At 38.6% G+C, this 24,897-nt stretch overlaps 2 protein-coding genes across 3 annotated transcripts in view; one reads left to right on the top strand and one right to left on the bottom strand.

Moving 5' to 3' along the window:
- The window catches only part of LOC113172917 (kinesin heavy chain-like), a 31,789-nt gene extending 25,532 nt beyond the window's left edge, over positions 1 to 6,257 (top strand). Inside the window, exon 26 of one of the 2 annotated variants that reach the window (XM_026376000.1) lies at positions 4,002 to 6,257. The gene's annotated coding sequence lies outside the window, so the exon portion shown is untranslated. Of the gene's footprint in view, positions 1 to 871 lie in introns of both variants that reach the window. The other variant, XM_026375999.1, reaches the window with a different exon arrangement.
- A 136-nt stretch (positions 6,258 to 6,393) lies between these two features.
- On the bottom strand, positions 6,394 to 24,480 carry arhgap15 (Rho GTPase activating protein 15). The gene is made up of 13 exons (XM_026376001.1): positions 24,377 to 24,480; positions 20,417 to 20,591; positions 20,277 to 20,342; positions 16,921 to 17,064; positions 16,748 to 16,837; positions 15,656 to 15,754; positions 13,027 to 13,159; positions 12,190 to 12,324; positions 11,705 to 11,803; positions 11,447 to 11,524; positions 8,934 to 9,068; positions 8,068 to 8,173; positions 6,394 to 6,713 (listed from the first exon to the last, which is right to left on the bottom strand). The coding sequence occupies exons 1-13, from the start codon at positions 24,388 to 24,390 to the stop codon at positions 6,530 to 6,532; spliced, it is 1,458 nt and encodes a 485-aa protein (XP_026231786.1). The 5' UTR covers positions 24,391 to 24,480; the 3' UTR covers positions 6,394 to 6,529.
- Positions 24,481 to 24,897: the final 417 nt, after the last annotated feature.

The raw sequence follows: 24,897 nt of genomic DNA, 5'->3' as shown, positions 1-24,897 counted from the left end.
AAATATGAACATTGATGCTCTGGTAAATGGTAAATGGTAAATGGTCCGCACTTATATAGCGCTTTTCTACCTAGCAGGCACTCAAAGCGCTTTACACTGCTTCTCATTCACCCATTCACACGCACAAGCACACACACATTCACACACCGATGGCAGAGCTGCTATGCAGCTGACCTGACTCACCGGGGGCAACTAGGGGTTCAGTATCTTGCCCAAGGACACTTTGGCATGTGGCGTGGCAGCCGGGAATCGAACCACCAATCCTATGATTGGCAGTCAACTGCTCTACCTATTGAGCCACAGCCACCCCGTACTGGTACTGCTTAGTGTTGACAAAAGTCTACTTTCTCAGGAGCACCTTGGTATCTGAATGGTTAAAGCGTATGCCATGTAACCACATCATCCCTGGTTTCAGTCTTGCTGGGGACCTTTGCTTTCCTGCATATAAATCTCCCCTTGTCTTCCCTCATGTGTCCTGTCTGTCTCTTATCAACACTATCTATTAAAAGAAAAAGCCAAAAAAAATTCTTCATTCTCTGATGGCACAGATGTGTGTCTAACCTCATCAGTTACATTAACAACACTGCAGAATTCCTTGTTCCTGAATAGTACAGGAGTTTGTGTAATCAATGCTGATTGAAGTTTGTGAAGGACAAAAGACATCTTTGCTGCATCATATTTTTCTAGTTGCCGAATATCTTGTGATCACTCATTTTTAGTGGTATGGTATGGCACTGTTGTGAGTGCCAACCTTGATTTCTGGGGTCAGAAGGGTTTCGGTTTCAGTTCAGGTAATGCAGAAACCCTGAATAAAACCAATTTGCTAACATCTGGCAGTTTGATAAAGTTTTCTCACTTCCTGTCTTCACAGGTAGTACAGGACTTTGGATCAGTTTCCTTTTCTGTGGATCTCTTCTGTGGATTTTTGAACTGTCCTATTCTCACCACTCTGCCTTTACTGGGACCAGACTCTTCACTTCCACTACCCACCTTAACTACCAGCAAGTGCTTTCTTTCTTGCCCTGACTGTTGTTTCTTTCTGTGACATATCCCTTTTTGACCAATATAAATGTGATGCTAGTTCTAGGCTGGTGCCAGTGCTGGTTGGAAAGTGTCTAAGAACCGGTTTTCTTTTCCACAGGATAGGGAGCCATTGTAGAACCAACACAAATGTGCTGCTCATTGTGATCACTATGTAGAATAATTACGTTACATTTTGATCGTTGTTAAAAAGAAACGTTGTCTGTTATTGCTAGCCATTGTTAATTATTAATTAATTTTAGCAGGTAGCTCACCAACAGTATTAACTCAGTTTTATCAATCACACTGCAGTTCAACTAATAAATGATGCACTAATTTGTATCCTTTCAACAGAGCTTTAGTTGAGCCATGAGTCATGATTTTCCAGCCACCAGCCCCGATGCAATTGGTTTTTAGTTCTAGACAATGGTTATATACACCTAGATGCAACCTGACTGGCTTCTGTCAACTTGGCCGCCATGATGAATTAGGGAATTCACACCTTTTGATGCATGTATATGTATGGAGGCAAAGTTTATCTACAAATTACATTATCGTAACCCACTGATTTTACAGGCAATTGTTCAGCAGTGGGGTTTGTTTGCCAGAAATATATTTATGACACAAGCTATGAACAAAAATGTATCATAAGTGAGTTATTTGTAGCTCACATTTCAATTCCTACATAATATATACTATATCACATTAGTGTCATGAAACACCTAAGGAAACACTTTAAACTAATGTAGGGGGTCCATACTAGCAATATGTAACACTACAAACCACAGAGACATCTCTGGTGGATAAATATACATTTCAACATGTTATTTTTACATAAAACACTAAAGCTGTTTTCTTCATCTGACAGCTTAACTTAATATTCATTGTCACCTATTACTTATCTTGATGTTCTATATCAAATTCAATATGTTCATAACAGTAAAATATTCTAAGATCACTTCTTACCTGTGAAAAAATATTCCTCATTGCTTTGCTTTGCCTTTTTGTTTCTTCAGAGCATCAAAAAATTACAAACGGCGTTTTCTATTACTTGAACTTCAGAATAGAGTCCTTATTTGACATGGTGGCAAGGTAGATGCATTTCAGAAGCCTTGATGCAGCATCTACATGTATGTATCTATAGTTCTACACCTGCAAAAAGTTGGAGCCTGTCTAGAACCAGTTTTCCTGGCTGAAATTCTGTTATTTGGCTGTTAAAATGCAAAGAACTGGTTTGAAATTTAGCACTAGCTCCAAGTCCTCTTACCTCCTCCAAGTTCAATTAACATTACTCAACAAGTAAATTCAAAAACAATTTTAAGTTAATTTCTAACTCAAGGTAATTGAACCAATAACGTACAATAATGTAAACTAATGTGTTTCATTCTCTTATTGATTCTTTTGTTATGACAAAACAAAAGGTTTGTGAATCATGAAAAGTAAAGATAAATTAAAAATGACATTTGCTGAACTTGTACATAACTCTACTGTAAATGTCATCTTTTCTGGTCCTATTTCTGGATCAACTAATTTCATGCTCAGAAACAAAGATATAAAAAATAATTTCCTCTGCAGAAAGAATAAATTCCACATAAACAGATGAACAGTTAACACTAATACTAAGCCTAACCCTAACCCTAAATAACAACATAAAAAATGTTCCTGCTGGGAGACTGACATGAAATAAAAATGATGAAAAACTCATAATAAGGGAAATAGAGTCTTAAAGAGTCAAATGTCTGCAGTGAAGTCAAAATTTAGAGAACAAAGATTTATTTTTACAAAAAAATAACATTTACAATAAAATATGCTCATGAACCCCATTGTTAGTGGTTCAACTCACGGCTCCTCCTGGCTGCAAGTGTCCCTTCACAGGACACTGACATTGAACCCTCGGCACCTTAAATGTTGCCGCCTGTCCACAAGGATTTCTCCAAGGGGATGAATAAAGTCATAAAGACATAAAGTCATCTCTTTATAAGTTGTGTAGTAAGCTATAATCAATACTGCAGCTTTCACAATTTTACCTTAAAATACATTTTAAGGTAAAATTTGAATCTTCTGTCAATATTTATACTTTCTTGTTGCTGTGTATCATTCATAAGAAGCGGAATCTCATATTCTTCATAATAATTTGACATTTTTATTATAACATTAAAATAATAATAAAGTTAAATAAATTATCAAATAATTAAAAACAAAATTTTATGTAACCCACTGTCTCAAGAAGAATTTATCATTCCTAATATTCAAAATTAACATTTTTAAAATGTTCTTGCATTGAATGTTTGTTTTTTTAGAATTATCACAGAACATTTTGATGGATGTAATTTCTGGATTTCTTCTGTGTTGGTGCGGTATTGTTTGGGCACTTCTGTGTTAATACTTCTACAGCGTTGAGCTGCTGATGAATAAGTACAGTGTGAGAGCAACAGCGTTTGTGTGTCTGGGGCCTCATGTCGTATTAAACGGTCGTTGTGTTTCATGCAGTGTGTCGACTAAGTCCTAAGATGATGAAATGTTTGGACAGTAACACAGTGGTGAGTGGATATAATCCAGATCACTTCAACTCCAATGTTAATTAATTTTGTTTCCCTATAGTAATAGTATCTGTAATAACTGATTGTATACTTGTGATAAATGTGATTTTGGGGATAAAATAAATGGTTACTGGAATTATTCCAGTTCCCCTTCCCGTCCTGTGCCTTTATTTTTTTCCCTCCCAGTCTCACCCAGCTTTACTATTTATGTTTATTGATTTCATCTGTGTACTGTTCTTCCTTTTTAAGCACCACTTTGTTCACCACTTTCCTGCCATATTGTTAGACTCACTGTACTCTCCAGCCTTGTTGTATCCTACTTGGTTCTAGACTCGTGAATGACCAGTTTTTTGGACCCGGAACTTGCCTTTGCCTCTGCCCCTTCAAAAAGTCTAAGTTTTTGTCTCTTGCCTTTTTTTGTATGTCTGCTTGCCTCTCTAGACCTGCCTGTCTGGATGCCCTTGGACAACTCTGTTTACCTGAGACTTGGAACTGGCTCGCTGGATACCCCTTTGGATCTTGGATCTCGGACCTCAGTATCATGGGATTTGTGGAGCTTTTACCTGCATTCGCAGTGATTTGTTTTGTTGTTGTTTTTTCTGGTAACCCCCCTGCTGCTTGTTTTTAATTTTACTAAGCTTCTCTTAACAATATTTTTGGTTTTGGTTGTCAATTTGGATTCCCTGACTAGCACTAGTTGCATTGCCTTGTGCTCACCTTCACTGTTGGCATATATTTATATAAAAATACTGTAGTATGTAGACCCAGTAAAATTAATAAGAATAAATTCTCTTACACTTACAAGTAGAAATAAAAAAAAAATCTAATATAATAATGGCCAAATGTGATTGTAAATGAAGTACATGAAATGAAACACTTTAAAAGTCAAAGTAATGATACATAACACTAAAAAGTGTAGTTAATTCACAGAAAGTTAAAGGTAAATCTAATTAAAGTTATTACATGTTTACATGGGCTAATAATGTAAATGAAACACTGTAAACCAAAGTAAAAGTTTATGTAATACTCTGCACTCTACACTAAATATACATCCACCTCATACATTATCTGTGATCACACCTAACTGTTATCTCTCCTCTTCTGCTCTCCCCTCTCCTCTTTCTTTCCCTCTTCCTGTCTCTTTGTCGAGCTACACGTCGTTCCACCCTTCGCCCTCTGTACCTGTCTGACTCGTCCTGGTGCCCAACTTCTGGTCGGAGATGTCGTTGCTTGGATGCCCTGTGTGGTCCCTATGGGTTGGGTGTAGTTACTGGGGTTGGTTCCACGCTACCAAGAAGACGGTTCTGGCCTCGGCAGACGTCAGCAGCTGTTTCTCTGAGGTCTCAACTCAACGCTCGATAGCCCAGGACTGGAATTTCCTACAAGTCTATCAGAGCCTACAATAACTAAATGGACTCCACATTAACTTAAAGACATTAACTATTTTACTGAACTGCCTACTGCCTAACACATAGCATATAATCACCCAAATGAGGATGGGTTCCCTGATGAATCTGGTTCCTCTGAAGGTTTCTTTCTGTTGGGAAGAATTCCCAGTCACCAGTCAGGGGACATCAACCCACATGACCACATTCCTTGCCACACCAATCTACTACACTGGCGATGTCTGCCTCACCCGTGACCTGGGTCAGAAACCCCACACAGATGCTATACAACAGCACTATAAGCTGCTCCTTCAGTGGTGGGGTCAGTTTTAGCTATGCTCCTGCTGCCTAATGCAGGAACTCCTTCATACTACTATCAGTATTGCAGGAGCCGAATGCTTCTCCCAACCTCATAAGATCCATAAATTTAGAGGTCTTTACAGAGTCCCCTTTGAAAACGAAATCCTTTACCCTACTCCTACACCAAGACAGGCAACTAGCAGAACAGTAATACATTGTTGAGGAGTGCTTGAAGCTGGGCATGTGAAAAATTAAAGTGAAATTCTTCCCTACACTCAAGTAACTAACTTGTCAGTAGATGTGAATGTGAGTGTAAGTGTTTGTCTGTCTCTGTATGACAGCCCTGATAGGCTGGCGACTGTTCAGGCGTAACCCCACCTCACACCCAATGACAGCTGGGATAGGCACCAGCAATCCTGCAATTCTTGAGAGGAGAAGCGGTTAGGGTAAGGGGTAATGGATGGATCAATGTTAGACCACAAGGGTAGATGTCTGTAGAGGTAATAGTAGCACAACATTAGGCATTCTTTTCCTTCACCTATGTAACATAGCTAAAATTTAACCTTTTTTGTTCATAGTAGATGAGAATTCACACCTTTGTGTCATCCAGACCGGATTATTGTAATGTTCTGTTTTCTGGCTTGTAATGTCAGTAAACTGAGATGATTTTAGATTTACTGTATCTTGACATAGTTCCCACTGCCTGTGGCATTATATGGGCCTTGGTATGGTCACATTAAAACCAGTTCTCTGCAGGGAGCCAGCAATGTTTTCACTGTCATCTAGTTCTCGCTTAGCTCCAATGGCTCCCTGTGCGCTACTGGATTATTTTTAAATTATTATTTGCATGTTCTGGCACCTTCATATTTCAGAACATTTACATCCTCAAGAACCACAAGGCTCTGTTAGATGCTCCAACCAGTTTCTTCTAGATGTATCTAGGTCTGCTTAAGGACACTACAACCGCTCCCGACCATGAGAATTTCTACAGACATCAACCTAAAAGCCAAACACTTCTGTTAGCAAGTGACAGCAGTGTTGACACCATGCTTATCTATGAGGTACATCCGTAAGTTAATAACATCAATTCAATGAATAATAGATTTTGGATCTGCAATGATTAAAGACATAATATTCAATATTTGCTATCAGTCCATACATTTATTTTTATACAGCGCAGTTCCATCTAGGCAAAGCTTCTGCTTTTTATTTAATACATAAAATATCCTAGGTAATTTAGTTATTGCTGGCTGTGGTGTCAGTCCATCAGATGATCCAGTCCATTTACTTCCTGTTCAGGTTGAAGATCTCCTGGCTTTCAATGAGGATGAATTCCACAATCTGGTTCTGGTAGACCATGTTTACAGCCATGTTCCCTGCATCAAGTTCAGGCCACATCAGTGTAGGGCCAAACACAATACCAATGCCTTGAGTGGACATCAGGTTCTTCCTGGAAAAGGCCAGGACCCTGAAAAACACCAGAGGAATAAAACTTAATTGGAAACATTGAGGGATTATAAAATCTATAACCCTCACACCAACATGCATTAAGAATATATACAGTATCTAAACAACTGAAAACAGACCCCCATTTTTGGGGATCATTTGAGGTGAGGTGATATGATCAGAGCCTGGACAATAAGTTGGGTTGTGTATCCTGAAAGGTAGAGTCTGATCCTTCTGATGTTGAAAAGGGCAAATGTGCACGATGTGGAGACAGAGAAGATGTGGTCGGTAAATCTCAGCTGATCATCAATGATCCCAGGTTTCAGATTTAGTGGGGATGATGCTGATGCAATTAACTAATCTATATAATAATTAACCGCTTAAATAATGGATCATTTAATGGAGAAGCACAAATGTCAGGTTGACATATTTAAATACCTTCTTTTGTTCAAACACAACAATATTGAGTTGACTGTCAGATATTTGTGTCAGGAGTGATCTGTGATAAAAGGGTATCTACAAGAGTGAAAAGGAATGTTTACAAGATAGTGAGACCAACTATGTTGATGAGCTGGAGGTGACAGGAGTTGAGGTTGCTAATATTTTTTGTTAGGAGTGACGAGAATGGAATGGGATTATGAATTTATATATTAGAGGGACAGCCCAGGTATGACAATTCAGAGGCAAAGTAAGAGAGGGGAGACTTAGATGGTTTGGTCAGATGCAGATGAGGGTGTAAAGAATGCTTACGATGACTGACATTGGAGAAGAGAAAGAACAAAGAGGACGTTTATGCATGTGGTGAAGGAGGATATGTAAGAAGTTGGTGTGACAGAGGAAGACACAGAGAACAGAGATGGAGACGAATGATCCAGTATGCAAGACCCCTAAAGGGAGCAGCCAAAAGCAGACCTCAGTAGATATGTTGTTATGCCTCAGCGTGTGTGAAAGACGGCTGAGGGGCATTATGTTTTCGGCAGGAAATTCCTTCCAATTTGGCACAGTTAACTTGGACTCAGTGATGAACTGATTAGAATTTCATTGTCAAAGGTCTAAGGTCACTATGATCTTGTGTGTGCCATCCTCATCTATGCTATATCTCAGAATTGCCTGGAAGGAATTTCATTACATCTGACAAACATCCACTTGGACTCATGCAAAACATTATTAGACTGGGAGTTAGACAGGTATGCATGTAAACAACGTCACTGATTAGTGGAGGCAAACAACCACAATGTGGTAAGTCTAGTTTGATAATATGTGTGCAACAGATGTTTTCCAAATGTCTAAGGAAACAACATTTGAACTTATTTTTGTCAAGGTGATTTCATTTTACACTTAAAATATTGTTCAGGTGTCTGTAGGTGTACCTGTACCTGTGCAGGTGGCTGAAGAGCAGCTTCATGGTGTCCTGGTTTGGTTTGGGCAACTCCTGGATCAGTTTCTTCACAGTCTGAATTTTATGTTTGGATTCTTTAATTTCTGGTCAAAGAAACAGAAACAGTTGAGTGTTCAGGTACAATAGAGTACCTAGAATAGAGATTAATAGTAGTCTTGTTGAACATTTAAAAGGTTGTGGGTTGTTTGTACAGTGTAGTGATACATATGTACAGTTGCAAGAAAAAGTATGTGATTGGGATTGGGATTACATGGAGTTTTGCATGAATTGGTCATAAAATGTGCTCTAACACACAACTGGTGTGTGTTTTTAAAGGGCAGCACAGCTTTCAGCAACACGTCCAATATCATCACACTGACTGGAGAGGTCATTAGGCTAGGGGTTCACATACTTTTTCCACCCTGCACTGTGAATGTTTACATGTTATGTTCAATAAAAACATGAAAACATATAATATAACATGTTTTTCTATTGTTGTGACTTAGATGAAGATCAGAGCACATTTTATGCTCACTTGCATGCAAAACCCCACGTAATCCCAAAGGGTTCACATACTTTTTCTTGCAACTGTCAACTGTCAACAAACACAATACTTTTACCAGTCCATGTATTTTTTTTAACACACACAATAAACACTCAGTGATAGTGGAAAAAGTAAGTGAAACAATGTTTAATAACTAATGAAACCATCTTTGGCTGCAATAACCTCAACTCGCTGTAACAGAGGATTGGACCTGCACGATGTTCAGGAGGAACTTTCAACCATTCTTTCTTAAAGGTAGAAACAGGATGAAATCTGTAGTAAAATAGTGACAGTATGTGTTTAGTGGTGGATATACTTACTGACAGCGTCCACGAATGGCTGGAAGAACCTGAAGGGGAAAAGAGGCTCTGGCAGTTCACGGAAAAACATCTTCAGGGCTCCAGTGACAACATGAATGTCCTCCCACTGACTGTGGTCCAGGTCTAGTTCCTCCTCTAGTTGGAAAGACCAGAACAAACATTTAATATTTTCTTTGATGTTTACTGACAATCCTTTAAGAATATGTGCACTGGAGAATCTGTTTTTCAGTCTGTCTGCTGGGCTGAGCTCAGATCAGGTCTTTTACAGTACGTTTTTAACCACAGTACTAACCACCAGTGTGCTGTGGTATATTCAGGTTCTTCCTTGATTTTTTTCCCGTTTCTAGTTGTGTGCTGCACGCACACTCTCACTCCCCTGTTCATCCACCACTCTTTTGTTCACTTAATCTCCTTGCCACTTAACACACCTCTGCAACTAATCAGCTGATCAGGCCAGAGTACTTTTGCACACAGACTGTCTTTTGTCACTCCTTACCAAGATCCTCATGTCAGCACTTCAGCACCTTTGCCAAGTACAAATTGCTCCTCACCCTACAGCCTGCTCACCTAGCCATGGATCCAGCTTGTTTTCTGTTAACTGAATTATTGGTATGATTATAATTGTTTATTTCTGTTTCTTTAGTTCCTCAGTGTACCCTTGTTATTCCTTATTTACAATGCTTCTTAGTCTTTACACAGCAGATGCTTTTATCCAAAGAGACTTACAAGTAGGGTACAATGGTAGGCAGGGTCTTGCCTAAGGACCCCTACTATTGCCTTTGCCTTTTTAGCCTTTTGTCATATTAATGTTTGCTTGGACATTGTGATTTGCAGTGTGAGTAGAGAGCAGGTAGAGGAATAGCTAGAGAGGTGGAGGTTTGCTCTGGAAAGAAGAGGCATGAAGGTCAGTCGAAGTAAGACAGAATACATTTGTCTAAATGAGACTGATCAAGGTAGAACCGTTAGGTTACAGGGGGCTGAGGTGAAGAAGGTGCAGTAGTTTAAGCACTTGGGGAAAAGAGGTAAAGAGGCGAGTGCAGGCAGGTTGGAGTGGGTGGAGGAAAGTGTCAGGAGTGTTGTGTGACAGAAGAGTGTCAGCAAGACTCAAAGGAAAGGTGTACAAGACAGTGGTGAGACCAGCTCTGCTCTATGGGTTAGAGATGGTATCAGTGAGAAAGAGACAAGAGACTGAGATGGAGGTAGCAGAGATGAAGATGTTGAGGTTCTCCTTAGGAGTGACGAGGTTAGACAGAATAAGGAACAAGCACATCAGAGAGGACGGCTCACGTTGCCTGTGTTAGTGACAAAGTCAGAGAGGCCAGACTGAGATAAATATTACATCACAGGGTTTCATTTAGAGACATTAGGATTCTAATCAAACAAAAACAATTTCTAGCACTAGTGTAACCAGTTGAAAAGAAAAGACTGAGTGTACCTTAGAATAACTGGGTGTACCATAGCTATTCTTTCTGCAACACAAAGTAGATAACTAAAGCTAAATACTAACTTCGAAAAGTGTATTCAACCTTGACAATAGACCTGTTCTCAGTGTAATTATGTAGAATGGCTTTCTACAATCTCCCTCTAGAAGTAGTGAAACAATACAGCTAATTTGTTTTTTTCTACTGCTGTTTAAAGAAGACATTTGGGTTCAAAATCATGTTATGATCCTGTCACTGTTTTCTGTTTTGTTTTTTTTATTTGTTTTTCTCGCTGTCCATAGTGTCCAGGATCCCAGCTTTCCCACCTAAACGCCTTTGACATTCCTGTCTGCCTGGCTCGTTGACTTTGGACTCTTTACCTGGATACAGATTTCGGATTGTGGACCTTGGATATGTCAGTCGTGAGTTTTTGCCTGCTTCTTTAGTTCTTTTGTTCTTTTTTTAATTTTTATTAACTTATTCATTTTTTTACATTTTGTTGCTACTTTGTATTTTGCCATGTGCTTTCTGTTACACTCTTCCCCTGCCTTAATCTCTCTCATTGGTCCAGCAGCTCTTTTTATGGATCATTTACAGACTTTCATGGACATACATTTCCCCTAATGATGGTGACATGATAGTTTTTTGGATGCATCCTGCCAAACTGCAGCCTGAAAGACAGTGTAGCTAGAGCTTGATTCAGTTATTTTAATATCCTCTAAATTCTCTGTTCACTCAATTTTCAACACCAACAATGACAGACAATGTTTTCAGTGAGTGTAGTTATCTGTTGCTGAATTTGGTCCTCTATCAAATCTAGGAGACAACAAAGTCCCTCAGTTTCTTAAAATGCATTTTCTTTTACTGCTAACAGATCCGCACGGATCACACAGATTCCTTTCTGCCTCCTCTGAATTATGAATCGGAACATCCTCCTTAGCTCCTGCAGGTTTTGTCTTGACAGTAATGCTGGGGTTTTGAGGAAATTTAAAAGGAACGTGGGGCTGCAGCTGTAGTTTACATCAGTGGTTTATAGGAAACTGAGTTGTGATAATGACATTTGGAGTGAGAAAAGGTTTGTGTTGAACTGACCTTGATCAACAAGGAAGCGAAGTTTCTGGATTGTTGCCAGATTTCCACTGACTCTGTAGATCCCATCAACTTCAAGACCTGAAAACACAAACAGAATTTATTAAACAGCATTGAAAACAAAGCAGAAATTGATGTTAATGAGTCGATTCACATGTTCAGATTTTTTCTGGTTGGTTGTGCTTGATGACAGAAAAGAAACCACTCGTATAAATTTGTGAAGATTTTTAAAGTGTGATTAGCAGCTTTTGTTGAACACACCTCGTTTGTCAACAGCATCCACACAGATCTGAACAAACTTGGGCACTGTGGTTCCTTCACGCTGACAGAGAGTCAACAGGTGGCAGCCGAACACTCGATCTAAGACACAGACTCAGGTTTAATTGCTGTCAGCCATATTTAACCACTAATTTTACAAAAATCATGACGTGATAAAGATTCTTAATGCCCACATTTTAAACTAGGGTGTGAATTACGGTTTAACCCTTGCAGTTAAGACTTTAGAACATTTACACATATTTCGTAAATGAACAGATATTTTGTAAATGAAAAAGTTCATATACATCTGATACAGTCTCTATCACACATGAAGGAAATTATATGGTTTCTAGTCACTAATGTGAGCTGCTTCAATAATTAATTAAATGAAACAAAAACCTAAATATCTTGGAGGCAGAATATGACAGTCGTATAAAAGGCTTTACAACCTTAAAGCTACATAAGGAATACAAAGAAAAAGCAGAAACCTTTGATGAGGCCTTTCTCCTGTAACGTCTTCATAGACGGACGTCTGATGATGAACTTCTTCAGTCTGTTCTTCACTCCATTCTTGTCAGCACTGTCTGAGGTGCTGTGTTTCAGCTTTGAGCTGCTGAACATGTCTGCAAAAAACATTAGTTCTAAGCACAGGAGAAAATACAACTTGCACATTATTTCTATTTCCAGCAGGTGCACAGCACCATTACCGTACATGTGGGATGGTGTTTAAACAAGTACAATATTCCTTCTGTTAACTCTGGTCTGTTCCAGCTCATGAGGGTTAATCAATCAATGTGTCACAAATTACTACTAATACTACATCTACTCCTGCTCTTCCTCCTCCTATTACTACTATTATAAATAATAATAATAATAATCCAGAGGTACATTCAAAGCATCTGGCAGCTGACATACAACAGAAAACCAACATCTAGGAGCTAGGAGCACAGGAAGCACAGAGCAATAAAGGGTATTTCAAAAAAAAAAAAAAAAAAAAAACCCAGATGAGGGATAAGTTGACAGTGGCAGAAACCTACATCTACGTGACAAAAAGCAGTAGAATAACTTAGAGGCACCAGGTGTCTATCCATAACAACAATAAACTTTTACAATAAGGAAGCAGCCTCCAACAGTCACACATATATATATATATATATATATATATATATATATATATATATATATATATATATATATATATATATATATATATATATGTATATGTATATATATGTGTGTGTGTGTGTATGTATAAAAAAACATAGAATGAAATAAAACATTGAATAATATAAATACTTATTGTAAAATAATAATCAGTTCCTTACTGATGGAGCGTCTGTGAACTGGGTTACACTGTTTGGTGTTAGAGGTGGATCCATATCCAGGTAGGGAGCTGTGTCTGGGCAGGTAGTCTGTGCTGTTTGATCTCCTCAGAGGAAAACCTCCATCTGCTTTAGTCTGAACAAAAAAGCATAGAACCAATGACAGAAATGGATTTTCTTTCTAAAAACAGAGAGCAGACCAGAGTTTTTATTATCTGAACTGCTGTTTTTATCTGATAATGCTGTTGACAAATTTAATAAAGATTAATAAAGATTCCATCTTTTATTTCAGAGCCATGTAACAACACAGAGGAGGGCAGCGTCTCTGAGAAAGAAGGTAGTGAATCAGAGGAAGGTAGCTCCATGGTACAGTTTTCAAATCCATAGCTTAAAGAAGGGATCACGTAAGCTGGAAAGGAGGTGGCGTTCCACTAATTTAAATGAATCTTGCCTGTCAAAGCAGTTTAATAATATTATAAGAAGTTCTCTGTAAAACAAGAACCACGTGTTATTCATCATTAATAGAAAGAAAAAAAGAACAACCCCAGGTTTCTTTTCAGCACTGTAGCCATGCTGACAAAGAGCTAGTATCCCCTTAACTATCAATAGTAGTAACTTCATGAATTACTTTACAAATATTTGAGAAAAAAGTTGATCAGATCCTTCCTATAAACGGCCAACAACGGCGGACTATTTAAAGATGTTTTACCTTTGATCAGCAACTTTACTAACAGACTACAGACCCTAGGATTTAGGGTTGATGTAGTCAAACCTCTACTCAAAAAAGCCTACTCTGGACTCAGGTTTTAGTAAATTATAGACCGAAATCCAATCTGCCCCTTATCGCTAATAGAGTACATCATAGGACAGAAACAGCACTGGGAAAGGTCACTAACAATTTTCTGTTAGCATCAGACAGTAGACTTCTCCCTATACTCGTCTTGTTAGCTCTTAGTGCTGCATTCAACACTATAGATCATAACATTTTATTACACAGACTGGAACATGTCATTGGGACTAAAGAAACAGCACTACGCTGGTTTGAACCATGCCTGTCAGATAGATTCCAGTTTGTGCATGTTAATGATGAGTCTTCCATGCTCACAAAAGTTAGTTACGGAGTACCACAGGGTTCTGTGCTTGGACCAATTCTTTTTACTCTATATATGTCCCCCCTTAGGCAATATTATTAGGAAATACATTTCCATTACTATGCCAATGATACCCAGCTATATTTATCTATGAAACCAGAAGAATCTAATTAATTCATAAAACTTCAAGCTGCTTAAAAGACATAAAGGCCTGGATGTCCTTCAATTTCCTTCTCCTAAATCCAGACAAGACAGAAGTTATTTTGTTAGGTCTTAAAAATCTCAGAAAGACTGTCTAATCACATTCTTACCCTAGATGACTTGGCATTGGCCTCAAGTAATACTTTGAGAAACCTCTAAGTTATCTTTGACCAGGATACGTCCTTTACATCATACATAGAAACATCTCTAGAAGTGTCTTTTTCCACCTACATTACAGTCATTTAGCAGACTGTAATGTAGGTGGAAAAAGACAGGTGTCTTTTTCCACCTGAGAAATATTGGTAGAATTAGGAGAATCCTGTCCCAAAGTGATGCTAAAAAACTAGTCCATGCATTTGTTACCTTCAGACTGGACTATTGTAAGTCATTATTAATAGGATGTCCCGATAACTCATTAAAAAGCCTCCAGTTAATCCAAAATGCTGCAGCCAGAGTTCTGACTGGAATTAGCAAGAGAGATCATATTTCTCCTACGTTAACCAGCTCCCAGTTCCTCTCTACATTTAAGACTAGACTTTAAGCTTTATAAAAAAGGAAAGTTTGTAGTTAGAGATGGATCAGGTGACTCTGAACCATCTCTTAGTTCTGCTGCTATAGGTTAGTCTGCTGGGGGACCTCTACTGATACACTGAGCTCCACTCCTCTCTCCTCTCCTCTATCCATTCAACTGCTACCATTACATGTCATTAACTTTGTGTTTTCTCTCTCCCGTAGTTGTGTTTCCTCCTCTCTGTCTCCCTCTCTGTACCTTTCTGCAGGAATCCTCCTCCTTGGAGCCAGTTGCTGGTTCTACCAACCTGCCCAGTGTTTATGTTGCCTGCTGTTCTTTTCTCTCTTCTCTTTCCACTCACCCCAACCGGTTGAGGCATAGCCGTCCATCCTAAGCCTGGTTCTGCTGGAGGTTTCTTCCTCTAAAGGGAGTTTTTCCTCTCCACTGTTGCCTAAAGCTTGCTTGAACGGGATAGTTGGGTTTTCTATATATATATTTTTTATACAATTATACTTTGTAAGGTCTTAAACCTTAAACACTGTAAAGTGCCTTGAAATGACTTCTTTTGTCTTTTGGCGCTATACAAATAAAATCGAATTGAATTAAATCTTGAAATAAATGGAATTCCCCTGTATGCTGTATTTTCCTGTTTTTCTGTGTTTTCTATCACAGTAAACTGGATGTCTTTGGGTTTGCACTGCTATCAAGCTAAAACAAGATATTTGAAGTTTCTGAGAAAGCAGATATAAAGTTTGCTAATCACTAATCCACAAAACAATTCAGAAAAGTATTGGTAAAAGCAAGACATTAAAAGGAAGTGACTTCTTACTGATGAATCGATGGCCTTTCTCACTGTATCGTACCATTTGCTGGCGGTGGAGTAACTATCAACCTGGAGAAGGTACTCACTTCCTGTGTTCGTTGTCACCTGGAACAGATAAAGGTCAAATTATTGATGGAAAAAGATAAAAGTCCTATCTGTAGATATCTGAATATGATCTCTGACGACAGAACATTATCTTTCAGAAAAAAAAAAAAAAAAGAATACAGATCTTTTTAACATTTATTGAGCAAGTTAATTTTGTCGTGGTTTCAAATAAAACTATACTACTTAAGGTCTTGTATAGACCAGACCAGTTGACATGAAGGAGGGTATTCAGAGATTGAAAAGTTGAAATTTGGTTTAAAGTCCTGTCCGTTCATGGGTTTTAGCCAGAAACAGAAGAAGAGAGACAAGTGTGTAACTTTTGTGAGAGGCGAAGACAGGGCTTCTTAAAATGTGGCAACCTGGGCCTGTTTGTGGTGGTTAAGGTGCCAATTGTAAGAGATGTTTGTGGTAGGATGGAAAAATCTGGCAAAGGACTAAATGTCTCCTCTCTGCTGTAGTTGTGCTTCCTCCTCTCTGTCTCCTTCTCTCTGTACTATTCTGCAGGTATCCTCGGCCTGGAGCTGTAAATCTCCAGAATCCAGTTGACCTATCCAATATTCTTGCTGCTTGTTGTTTTTGTTGAGCCTTCTGTTCTTTTCTCTCTTCTCTTTCCACTCACCCCAACCGGTCAAAGCAGATGGCCGCCCACTATGAGCCTGGTTCTGCTGGAGGTTTCTTCCTCTAAAGGGAGTTTTTCCTCTCCACTGTTGCCTAAAGCTTGCTCAAATGGGATTGTTGGGTTTTCTGTATCATTCTTTGTATAATTATTCTCTGTAAGGTCTGAAACGATGCACTCTAAAGTGCCTTGAGATAAATTTGTTGTGAATTGGCGCTATACAAATAAAACTGAATTGAATTGAATTGAATTGAATTGCATTGAATTGAGTTGATCTTCAACTTTCAGTGAAGACAGAAAATACGAAGAAGTCCAGACAAAGTTAAACTCACTCGCTGGCACAAGACCCAGGTTCAATCTAAAGTGTTTATTGTTACCTGGAAGACATTTTTCCTGCTTGATTTTTCTGTTGTCCACTCGATAACAGCTCCACACAGCTGCACCACTTCTGCCTTAGCTCCTGGTTTCTGAACAAAATAAAAACATTACCTTCTTTAGACAGACTCATGATAACTCTGTTAAAACACAGTAGAGCTGAGACATTTTGTACCTGACTAGTTTCTTGTTGTTTGTCTTTATAAAACAGCAGCTGGTCTGCAGTCAGCATGGTCCACATTGACGTCCAGTTCTTCCTCTGCTTCTTTCCACTCTCTGAGATTTTAGCCACATTCAGGTTTTCACCTTTCAGCTCCACCTGGAAACATTTAGTTAACATTTAGATTGTTCACAATAATAATGGGAGGTTGGGCAAGTCATCCACTAACTGCAGGATCAGTGGTTGAAACGTTGGCCCAGGTCTTTCTGTCTAATTGTCCCTGGATGAGACACTAAAACCCATCTTCTGCCTGTGTGTGTTCACTTTTTAGTTACTTTGAATAAAAGGATTAAATGCAAATGCTGATTGTACACCTTATATTTAGGAGTAAAGTTAGAATGACTGCCCTCCTCTGTGTTGTTAATTGGCTCTGAAATAAAAGATGGAATCAGTTCCTAAAATTTGTCAACAGCACTTTCAGATAAACATCTACTGTAGTGACATTTATTCTTAGTGAAGTAAGGTTCAGTACAAAAAAATTCAAATGTTATTAAAAAATGGTCAGATAAGAGAGTTTTGGGGAAAAACTATTAAATGATCAATTTCACAGGCTGAAAGCCTGTGCTCTTTAGCTATGTGTTGTTCTCCAACACATCTTCAACCTCAGCCTGCAACTGGAGAGAGTTCCTCTAGGGTGGAAAAAGTCTTGCCTGGTTCCTGTGAATAAGACACCACGTCCCAGAGTCCTCAATGACTACAGACCAGTGGCTCTGACATCACACATCATGAAGGCTTTTGAGAGGCTGATCCTGGAGTCTCTCCAACCTCTGGTTAAACCCTCACTTGACCCCCTCCAGTTTGCTTACCAACCCCTATATTGGAGTGGATGACGCCATCATACACCTTCTCCATCGCACCTACACCCACCTGGACAAGCCTGGGGGCTTAGTGAGGATCATGTTTTTTGATTTCTCCAGTGCATTCAACACCATCCGGCCTGCACTGCTGGGAGAGAAATTAAAAAAACATGCAAGTCAACACTCCCCTAACTTCCTGGATCATGGACTACCTCACTAACCGCCCACAGTACGTCCGCCTGCAGAACTGTGTGTCTGACACTGTGATCTGTAGCACAGGTGCTCCACAGGGGACAGTTCTGTCTCCATTCCTCTTCACCCTCAGACTTTAGGTACAACTCAGAGTCCTGTCATCTTCAGAAGTTCTCTGATGACTCTGCAGTTGTAGGATGTATTAAGGGTGGAGATGTCACAGAGTACTGTGGAGTGGTGGACAGTTTTGTTGACTGGTGTGGACTCAACCATCTGCAACTGAACATCAACAAAACAAAGGAGCTGGTGATGGACTTGCTGTCCAAACTCCTCTCAATCTTGGACAACCCCTCCCACCCACTGCACAGTGTGTTGGTTGGACAGAGGAGCACGTTCAGCCAAAGATTTATTAACATTAAATGTTCCACAGAGCGCCACAGGAGATCCTTTCTACCTGTGGCAATCAATCTGTACAGAGGAAAACTCAGAGTAAGGGACAGGAGGACGGTACACAATAACAAACAGGACTGGTTTTTGACTTTTCCAGTTTGGATCAAAGATGGCCGCCCTCTCTGAGCCTTGTTCTTCTGGAGGTTTCGTCTATTCTTCCTCTCCACTGTCTCCTAGTGCTTCTCAAGGTGGCTTTGTTGGGTCTTCTATATAATTATGTAAGGTCTTAGCCTTACTGTACTCATGTAAGGTGCCTTGAGGTGATTTACATGTAATTTGGTGTTACTGTATATAAATTATTTGAATTTAATTAATTCTTAAATGTTTGTAGCCCCTATACTACTATCTTAGGCACCTAAATAACATTACTTGTTAAGTTTACAAAACTATGGATAACCAGTTCTTTTGTTTTGTAAAAATGTTACAGATGTGTTCAGTTTCTTTATTTCTTCATTTGGTATTGATGTCAATAGAAATATTTTACATTGGGGTTAAAGTGTATATTGTAGTTTGGTTGCAATGTACTATGTAAAACGTGCTTGTTCTTTGATCAACTAATGCTGTTTAATCCTGTTATTGTGATTGGAAAATGAAGTGTCATGACAGTGGTTCTGTAGTGTGATTGGCTAAGGGGCGGGAGTGAGAGAGGTCAAGGGGTCAGCAGCGAGAAAGCGAGCTCGCGCTCGAAAAGAAAATGTAAACGAGAGAAACAGAGACATTTAGAAGGAAAAGTACAGTTTTTACGGTAGATATTGTGCTTGTTACTCCGACTGTTGCACCTGCTACAGCACAGTGGACTACAGTACGTAAAGTATCCGATTTAACGTGCACCGACCCTGCAAACAACGCTGAGGAGGACGGTGTTGTTTGATTAGCATCCATCCAGATAGCGCTCCATGTGACCAGGAGAAAGCCTGACAGCTCCTCTGGCAACGAGGGAGAAGGACACGGTTCACCTCCCCGATGAACTGACTCCTGTTGCCCACTGCCGTTAGCTGTGAGCTAACCTACGGACTGCTGCTGGATCGTCTGGACACGGACACGGACATTGACACGGGCTGTATGTGAGTACTACAACTTTGATTTCTGCAGCTAGAGTGAAAAAGGCTAAAACGTTTTTGGCCACTACGTTCCCAAGCGTCGACGAGGCCTGCAACATGGGGTAGGGTATTTTTATTTTTGCTTATCTGTTTTCTATTGGGTCGCTGGTGTGTGTGTGTGTGTGTGTGTGTGTGTGGGCCCACAAAATTTAGTTAAAATAAGAAAGTCATACTAATCAACGTTTTCTTTTATTTCAATACAGACTTTTGTTACTGTGTTTCTTGACTGTGAGATATATTAAGAATTTTACACCTATTTTCAAAGGTTCAATGCAGTACCTGTATCAGTGAATTATGTAACAGCTAACTGGTGATATTTTATTTGGCTCAATAAAAGTACTTTTTTATTTTTTTTCTCTTTTAATAAATAGATTTTGCTATAATTTAGGGGACATAGTTGTTTTGGTGATCTATAGGTTGACACTAACTTATTTCATTCTGTTGTTGCTTAAACTTAAAGGGGTGTTCATAAATTAACTTGGGGAAGTAAAGTTTATGAGCTCAGGGCGCTGTCCTTCTATTAGAGGGTGAAGGAAGCGTTACATGTTTACTAATGTAATTCAGAAAAAGATAAACATTCTCTCTGTTAATAAAACCCATATGCACTTACATTCATCTTTGTCAATTGATGAATATTACAATTATACAAAATAAGAAAAGTCACAGCAATTAAATATCGAGCTTGAATTAAGAATATTTTTCGGATTCAGATAGCAGTGAAGTAGGCGGATGGTTGTTTTTTCAGTGTTTGGAGAAATGTTCTTATACTCACATATGGTTCCAACATAGCAGTGACAGCCACATTGTGCTGAGATTGATTCCTGCGATGCCTAGAGATCTACAAACAAAATCCATCAGTTAACAACTGCACTTGTTTTTCTGCACGATGGAGGTTTTTTAATGTCAACGCACTTGTTTTTGAGGAAGATCTGCATCTTGCAGCACCATGGATTTAGACTGACTTAGGCGGTCTCCTGAGTTCTGTGAGCTCTTGATGCGCATCTGCACAGCTCCCTGCCCTGGTGTGGTTCGCTGAGGAGATTGAATTAGTGGCGGCTGTTTTGGGGCACTCTGGAGGTTTGTGATTCTGTAAAAGTTCAAAGTCAACTTTTCACTTAGTTATTCAGAATATTTTTCCTTGACAGTGTGAAAACACACAATTAAATGATCCATCATATCTTCTGACAAAGACAAAATGTAGATGGAAATTTCAAGCTGAAAATTATTTGAAATCTTTCTTTATTCTCTGCTGCTCTGTAGATACTGGTTATCTCCAGCTTTAGTTGTTTAGGAGAGTTTAGAGTTAAGGTTTAGAGTTTGGCACAAAATGTCCACTGTGTCACAGTTACATTTCTGTTTAGTTTCTTTTCTGTTGTGTACTTATCCATCAATTCTTCTTTGTGCCACCAGATGTCCTCTTTGCTCCTTTCCTTTCACTCCACATACACACCTGCCTTGGATCAGCCATTCACCAATTCTGCCTCAACACACTCACCTCTTTCCTATTGGACCATTAGCTCATCAGGTGTTTTCCCAGTGTTCAAGATATTTTCTGAGTGAACACACACCAATCCCACCTGACTTTCTGTTAACCTGTTTGTGAACAGTGGTTTCTTAGATGCTGTTAGTTTCTGGATTTTAAGTCTGTGTTCCTGTTATTGACCTGGTGTGGGATCCGTCTTGGTTTCCTTGCCTGGATTTCACAGTAAGCCTTTCTTGTTCTCAATAAACTATTTTAAACTACATGTGTCACTCTGTGTACATATTTTACACATTTCTCACATCAATGTCAGACAAGTTTAGTGTCTTGTCAGACATTTTAAGTATTAGATTCTTGATATATGGCAATTTATCCTTTTTGAGATCTGTTTTTATCAGTAATTTAAAGAAAATCAGATTTCAATAAGGAAAATAAGCATGCTAATCTTCCTAAAGATGGAAGTTTATGAATAAAATTACAGGTTTCCTGTGGTTAAATAAACAAAACTATTGCATAACATTTGTTATTTATGTGTTTTTTTTATTCTGTGGGTGACCATTCAGTTAAGGTTGAATGTAGAGAAGCATTTAACTTTTTCCTGTCTGGGTTCCTGTTTTCAACTGTGGTTGCTTCACTGTGGTTACACAACATTTGTCCTTGTGCCACCAAGTAGCAGGGAACCCTCATCTAAAAAAGACTAGATTTAACAAAAGACCACAGCTCCACAATTAAGTAACAAAACCAAAGAAGATAAATTTACGCATGCAACCTGCATTTTAAATAAATACAGTAAAAATAAAACACTTTAGTGCCACTGTGGCTTGAGATGGAGTGGTCATTAACTGATAGTTTCAACCATTATTTTGTGCTTAAAAAGTAATTATTCCTTTTTGTGTTTTGTAGATTATATAAAACAATTTAATTTAATAGAACCAATAATAGATATTTATGACAATTGTGTGTTTCCAAACATTTTCATGACAATGTTTATAAATGTAAAAACCTTCATCTCACATCTGTTTTTTTTATTTTAAATCCAGATGTTCTCAGTGAATACCAAATGCATATCACTGAATGTAGACTGTACATAACCAGTTTGTGTGGGAAAATTTGTATATGGGATTTTTGTGCAAATGCAGTATTTGCACGTCTGGCCTTTGGTAGTTTTGCCTTTGTGGTGATGCACAGGAGTCAGCATGGAAAATGTGAGCAGTGTGCAACTACACAGCACAATGCACAGAAAAACATCAAAAGCACCATGTGATGTTATTGCTATGGCTGACTGGTGATAGATGTTGGTATGTCAGAAATATACAGAAAATAACACGGCTATGAAAATGTGTAGTAATCTGCTTTATATTAACTTTATTTGTGTCACAATTCACTTAGTAAGTTTGTGGGTTACAGCAAGTGTTCCCATAGTGATTCCACTTGGTGAAACTTTCTGCATCAGTTGTAGTCACATTTTCTATTATGACGGAGCAACAGCCCTTGAATGCACCATGGGATTCAGACATTAGCCTTGCCTCTTCCTTTCTGTTTGCCCTTGCTCCCCTCTTACTTGGAAGAGATTGCCATTGAGCATATAAAAGAGCTTAACCCTAAGGCAGGGAGAGAAGTTAACTTTTAGATACAAGCAGAAGAATGCTACTGCTGGTTCTGTTCTGAAGGTTTGAAACTACTGTTGCACTGAAACTAAAAGGTAAATGAAAACAGTTTGTGACTTTTAACAAGCTGCACAAGAGTTTTATTTTAGAAAGGGCAGCTTTTGTTCATTATATCTCGGTTTAATTTGTTTTGTTTTTTATCATTGGCATTTTAGTAGCTATTACTATTTAAACAATTTTAATCTTTTAAGCATATGGCCAATTAGCTTCTAGCATTGTTGAGTATTGTGTGCTTTTGGTTTCTGTCAATAAATACTGATTCAGTGTGAGACTACCAAGACAAGATACTGATATTTGCCTGTAGAGGAAGAGTTAAATTACTGACAGCAAGAAAGAAGTGTGTTCTCAGTTAATTCACAGATGGACATTTAAACTTAATGACCATCTGCACCTCTGATAATTTATTTATACATGCCATTATTTTCACCAGCTATCAGAGGAGTGAGTCTGTAAAGAGCTTAACTAGCTATTATTTCATCCAATCAACTGACATAAGTGAAAAATGTAAAACATGTTCCTGTCTGAGTTGAGTACTGACTCCAGATGCAATAATTTCCCTCAGTTCTTTACTCTGTTTGTGAAGTACTCATCATTAGCATCCCATAGCAAACTTTAACCCCCTCGAAACTTTCTCAACAGCGTGCTTCTGCTTTCTTCAGTGAAAGGAGTTTTCTCTGGACTGTCACCTAATGCTGCTCAAGTGGTATTTGTTTGGTTTTCTATATACCATAATATCAGAAGACTTATGCTTATAATTTAAAATGTCTTGATGATTTTAGTTATGAACTGGTGCTATATCAAACTGATCTGACATACTGTGGTAAGATTGTCACCCTCCATGTAGAACACTGGGATTCAAATTCCAGCGGTAGCCTCCAGTAGGGGTCCTTAGGCAAGACCTCCTTACGCTTACCCTGCCTTTGTTTTGTACCTTGTACCTCACTTTTAGTTGCTTTGGATAGAAGTGTCTGTCAGATGACTAAATGTAAACATAATTAGGCTAGATAAGTAGGAATGAGCCATATAAATCTACAAGGGTCAGGAGCATCTCTGAAGGAAATCATTCCTAAGTCATCAAAATTGTCCAGGTGACAAAATTCGTACCTACTTTTAAAAGTTAAAGTAAGAACAATTTTGCTCAAATATATGAGAGCTCTCGAGATGTTCCACAGAGATGAGGGAGAATTCTATCAATAGGCATTAGATAGATTTTTGAGACAAAGCGCTCTAGTTCTGTGGGATGGAAATGTTTCAGAGTCTGTGAAATAAAACCACAATGTGCGCTAGTGTGTGTACAACAGCTGTCATCACACTAAGCCTGAAATAACATGATGAGCATTAAAAGCTTCAGTAACAGGAAGCAAATTAAAACAACGGAAGTTAAACTTCAGTCATGCATGAAGTCTTATTTTCTTCTCCTTTACATTATGTGAACAACACAATAGACATTTTAATCTCTAACCAGAAGATCTAGCTAGAGCTTTAACCATCACATTTCTAGCTTACATACATGTTTACACATATACACATACACGTCATTTAAGTTTAGTTTATCAGCATTGAGAAAGGTTCAGCCAGTCTATAGTTTATCTACCACACATTGGTGAGCGTAGCCCTTCAGACGAATAAATCAAACAAACAAGTAAAAATGTGGAGAAACCTGTTTGGTTTGACACCAACAGAAACCAAGACAACTTTTAATCAAATTATTTTATGTGATCTTACCTTGTACCTGCCATGTCTGTTACTGAACACAAAAGTAAGACGTAGAGATGAGACAGTTAGAGGAAGTGTGATTCATCACGTGGTTTCTTCAAATCTGCTGTCTTTCACAGTTAGAGTGCTGCAACCTCCCCATTTCCTGAAAAAAAAATCTAACCTTATTCTCAGAGCTGAGACTTTTTTAGTTTAGTCACTATAGTGCAATATCTGCAGAGAGAGAGCAGCTTTCTTTTATGCATTCTGTGGTTCAAACAGTAATTAATCTTTGCGTAATTAACAATAAAAGTTGGATTGTTAAGTTTAATAAAAAAACTAAACAAAACTTTAGTTATATATCCTGGCAGTCAAGACACAGGGTGGCAGTTAGCTCAGTTGGTAGAGCAGTAGTCTATAAACTCCAGGGTTCCTTGTTCGATTCGTAGTTTCTACTGGCTACATGTTGAGGCGTCCTTGAACTAGACATCAAAACCCCACAGTAGCTCTGTCATCTTCTGCAGCTGTCCAAGCAAAGGGGGTAAATTAAT

The sequence above is a fragment of the Anabas testudineus genome, chromosome 21 (genome assembly GCF_900324465.2).
Source record: "Anabas testudineus chromosome 21, fAnaTes1.2, whole genome shotgun sequence".
Lineage (NCBI taxonomy): Eukaryota > Metazoa > Chordata > Actinopteri > Anabantiformes > Anabantidae > Anabas > Anabas testudineus.
Note: the sequence above shows the minus strand (reverse complement) of the source record. Positions and strands in the feature narration are given on the sequence as shown.

What these genes read in the sequence shown, in the direction of transcription:
- arhgap15 (XM_026376001.1), bottom strand. An exon ending in GGATGCTGTTGACAAACGAG is followed by an intron (nt 11,525 to 11,704) that starts GTGTGTTCAACA and finishes TTGTGTTTTCAG; the next exon opens with GTCTTGAAGTTGATGGGATC. An exon ending in CTCTTCAGCCACCTGCACAG is followed by an intron (nt 6,714 to 8,067) that starts GTACAGGTACAC and finishes GGTGTTTTTCAG; the next exon opens with GGTCCTGGCCTTTTCCAGGA.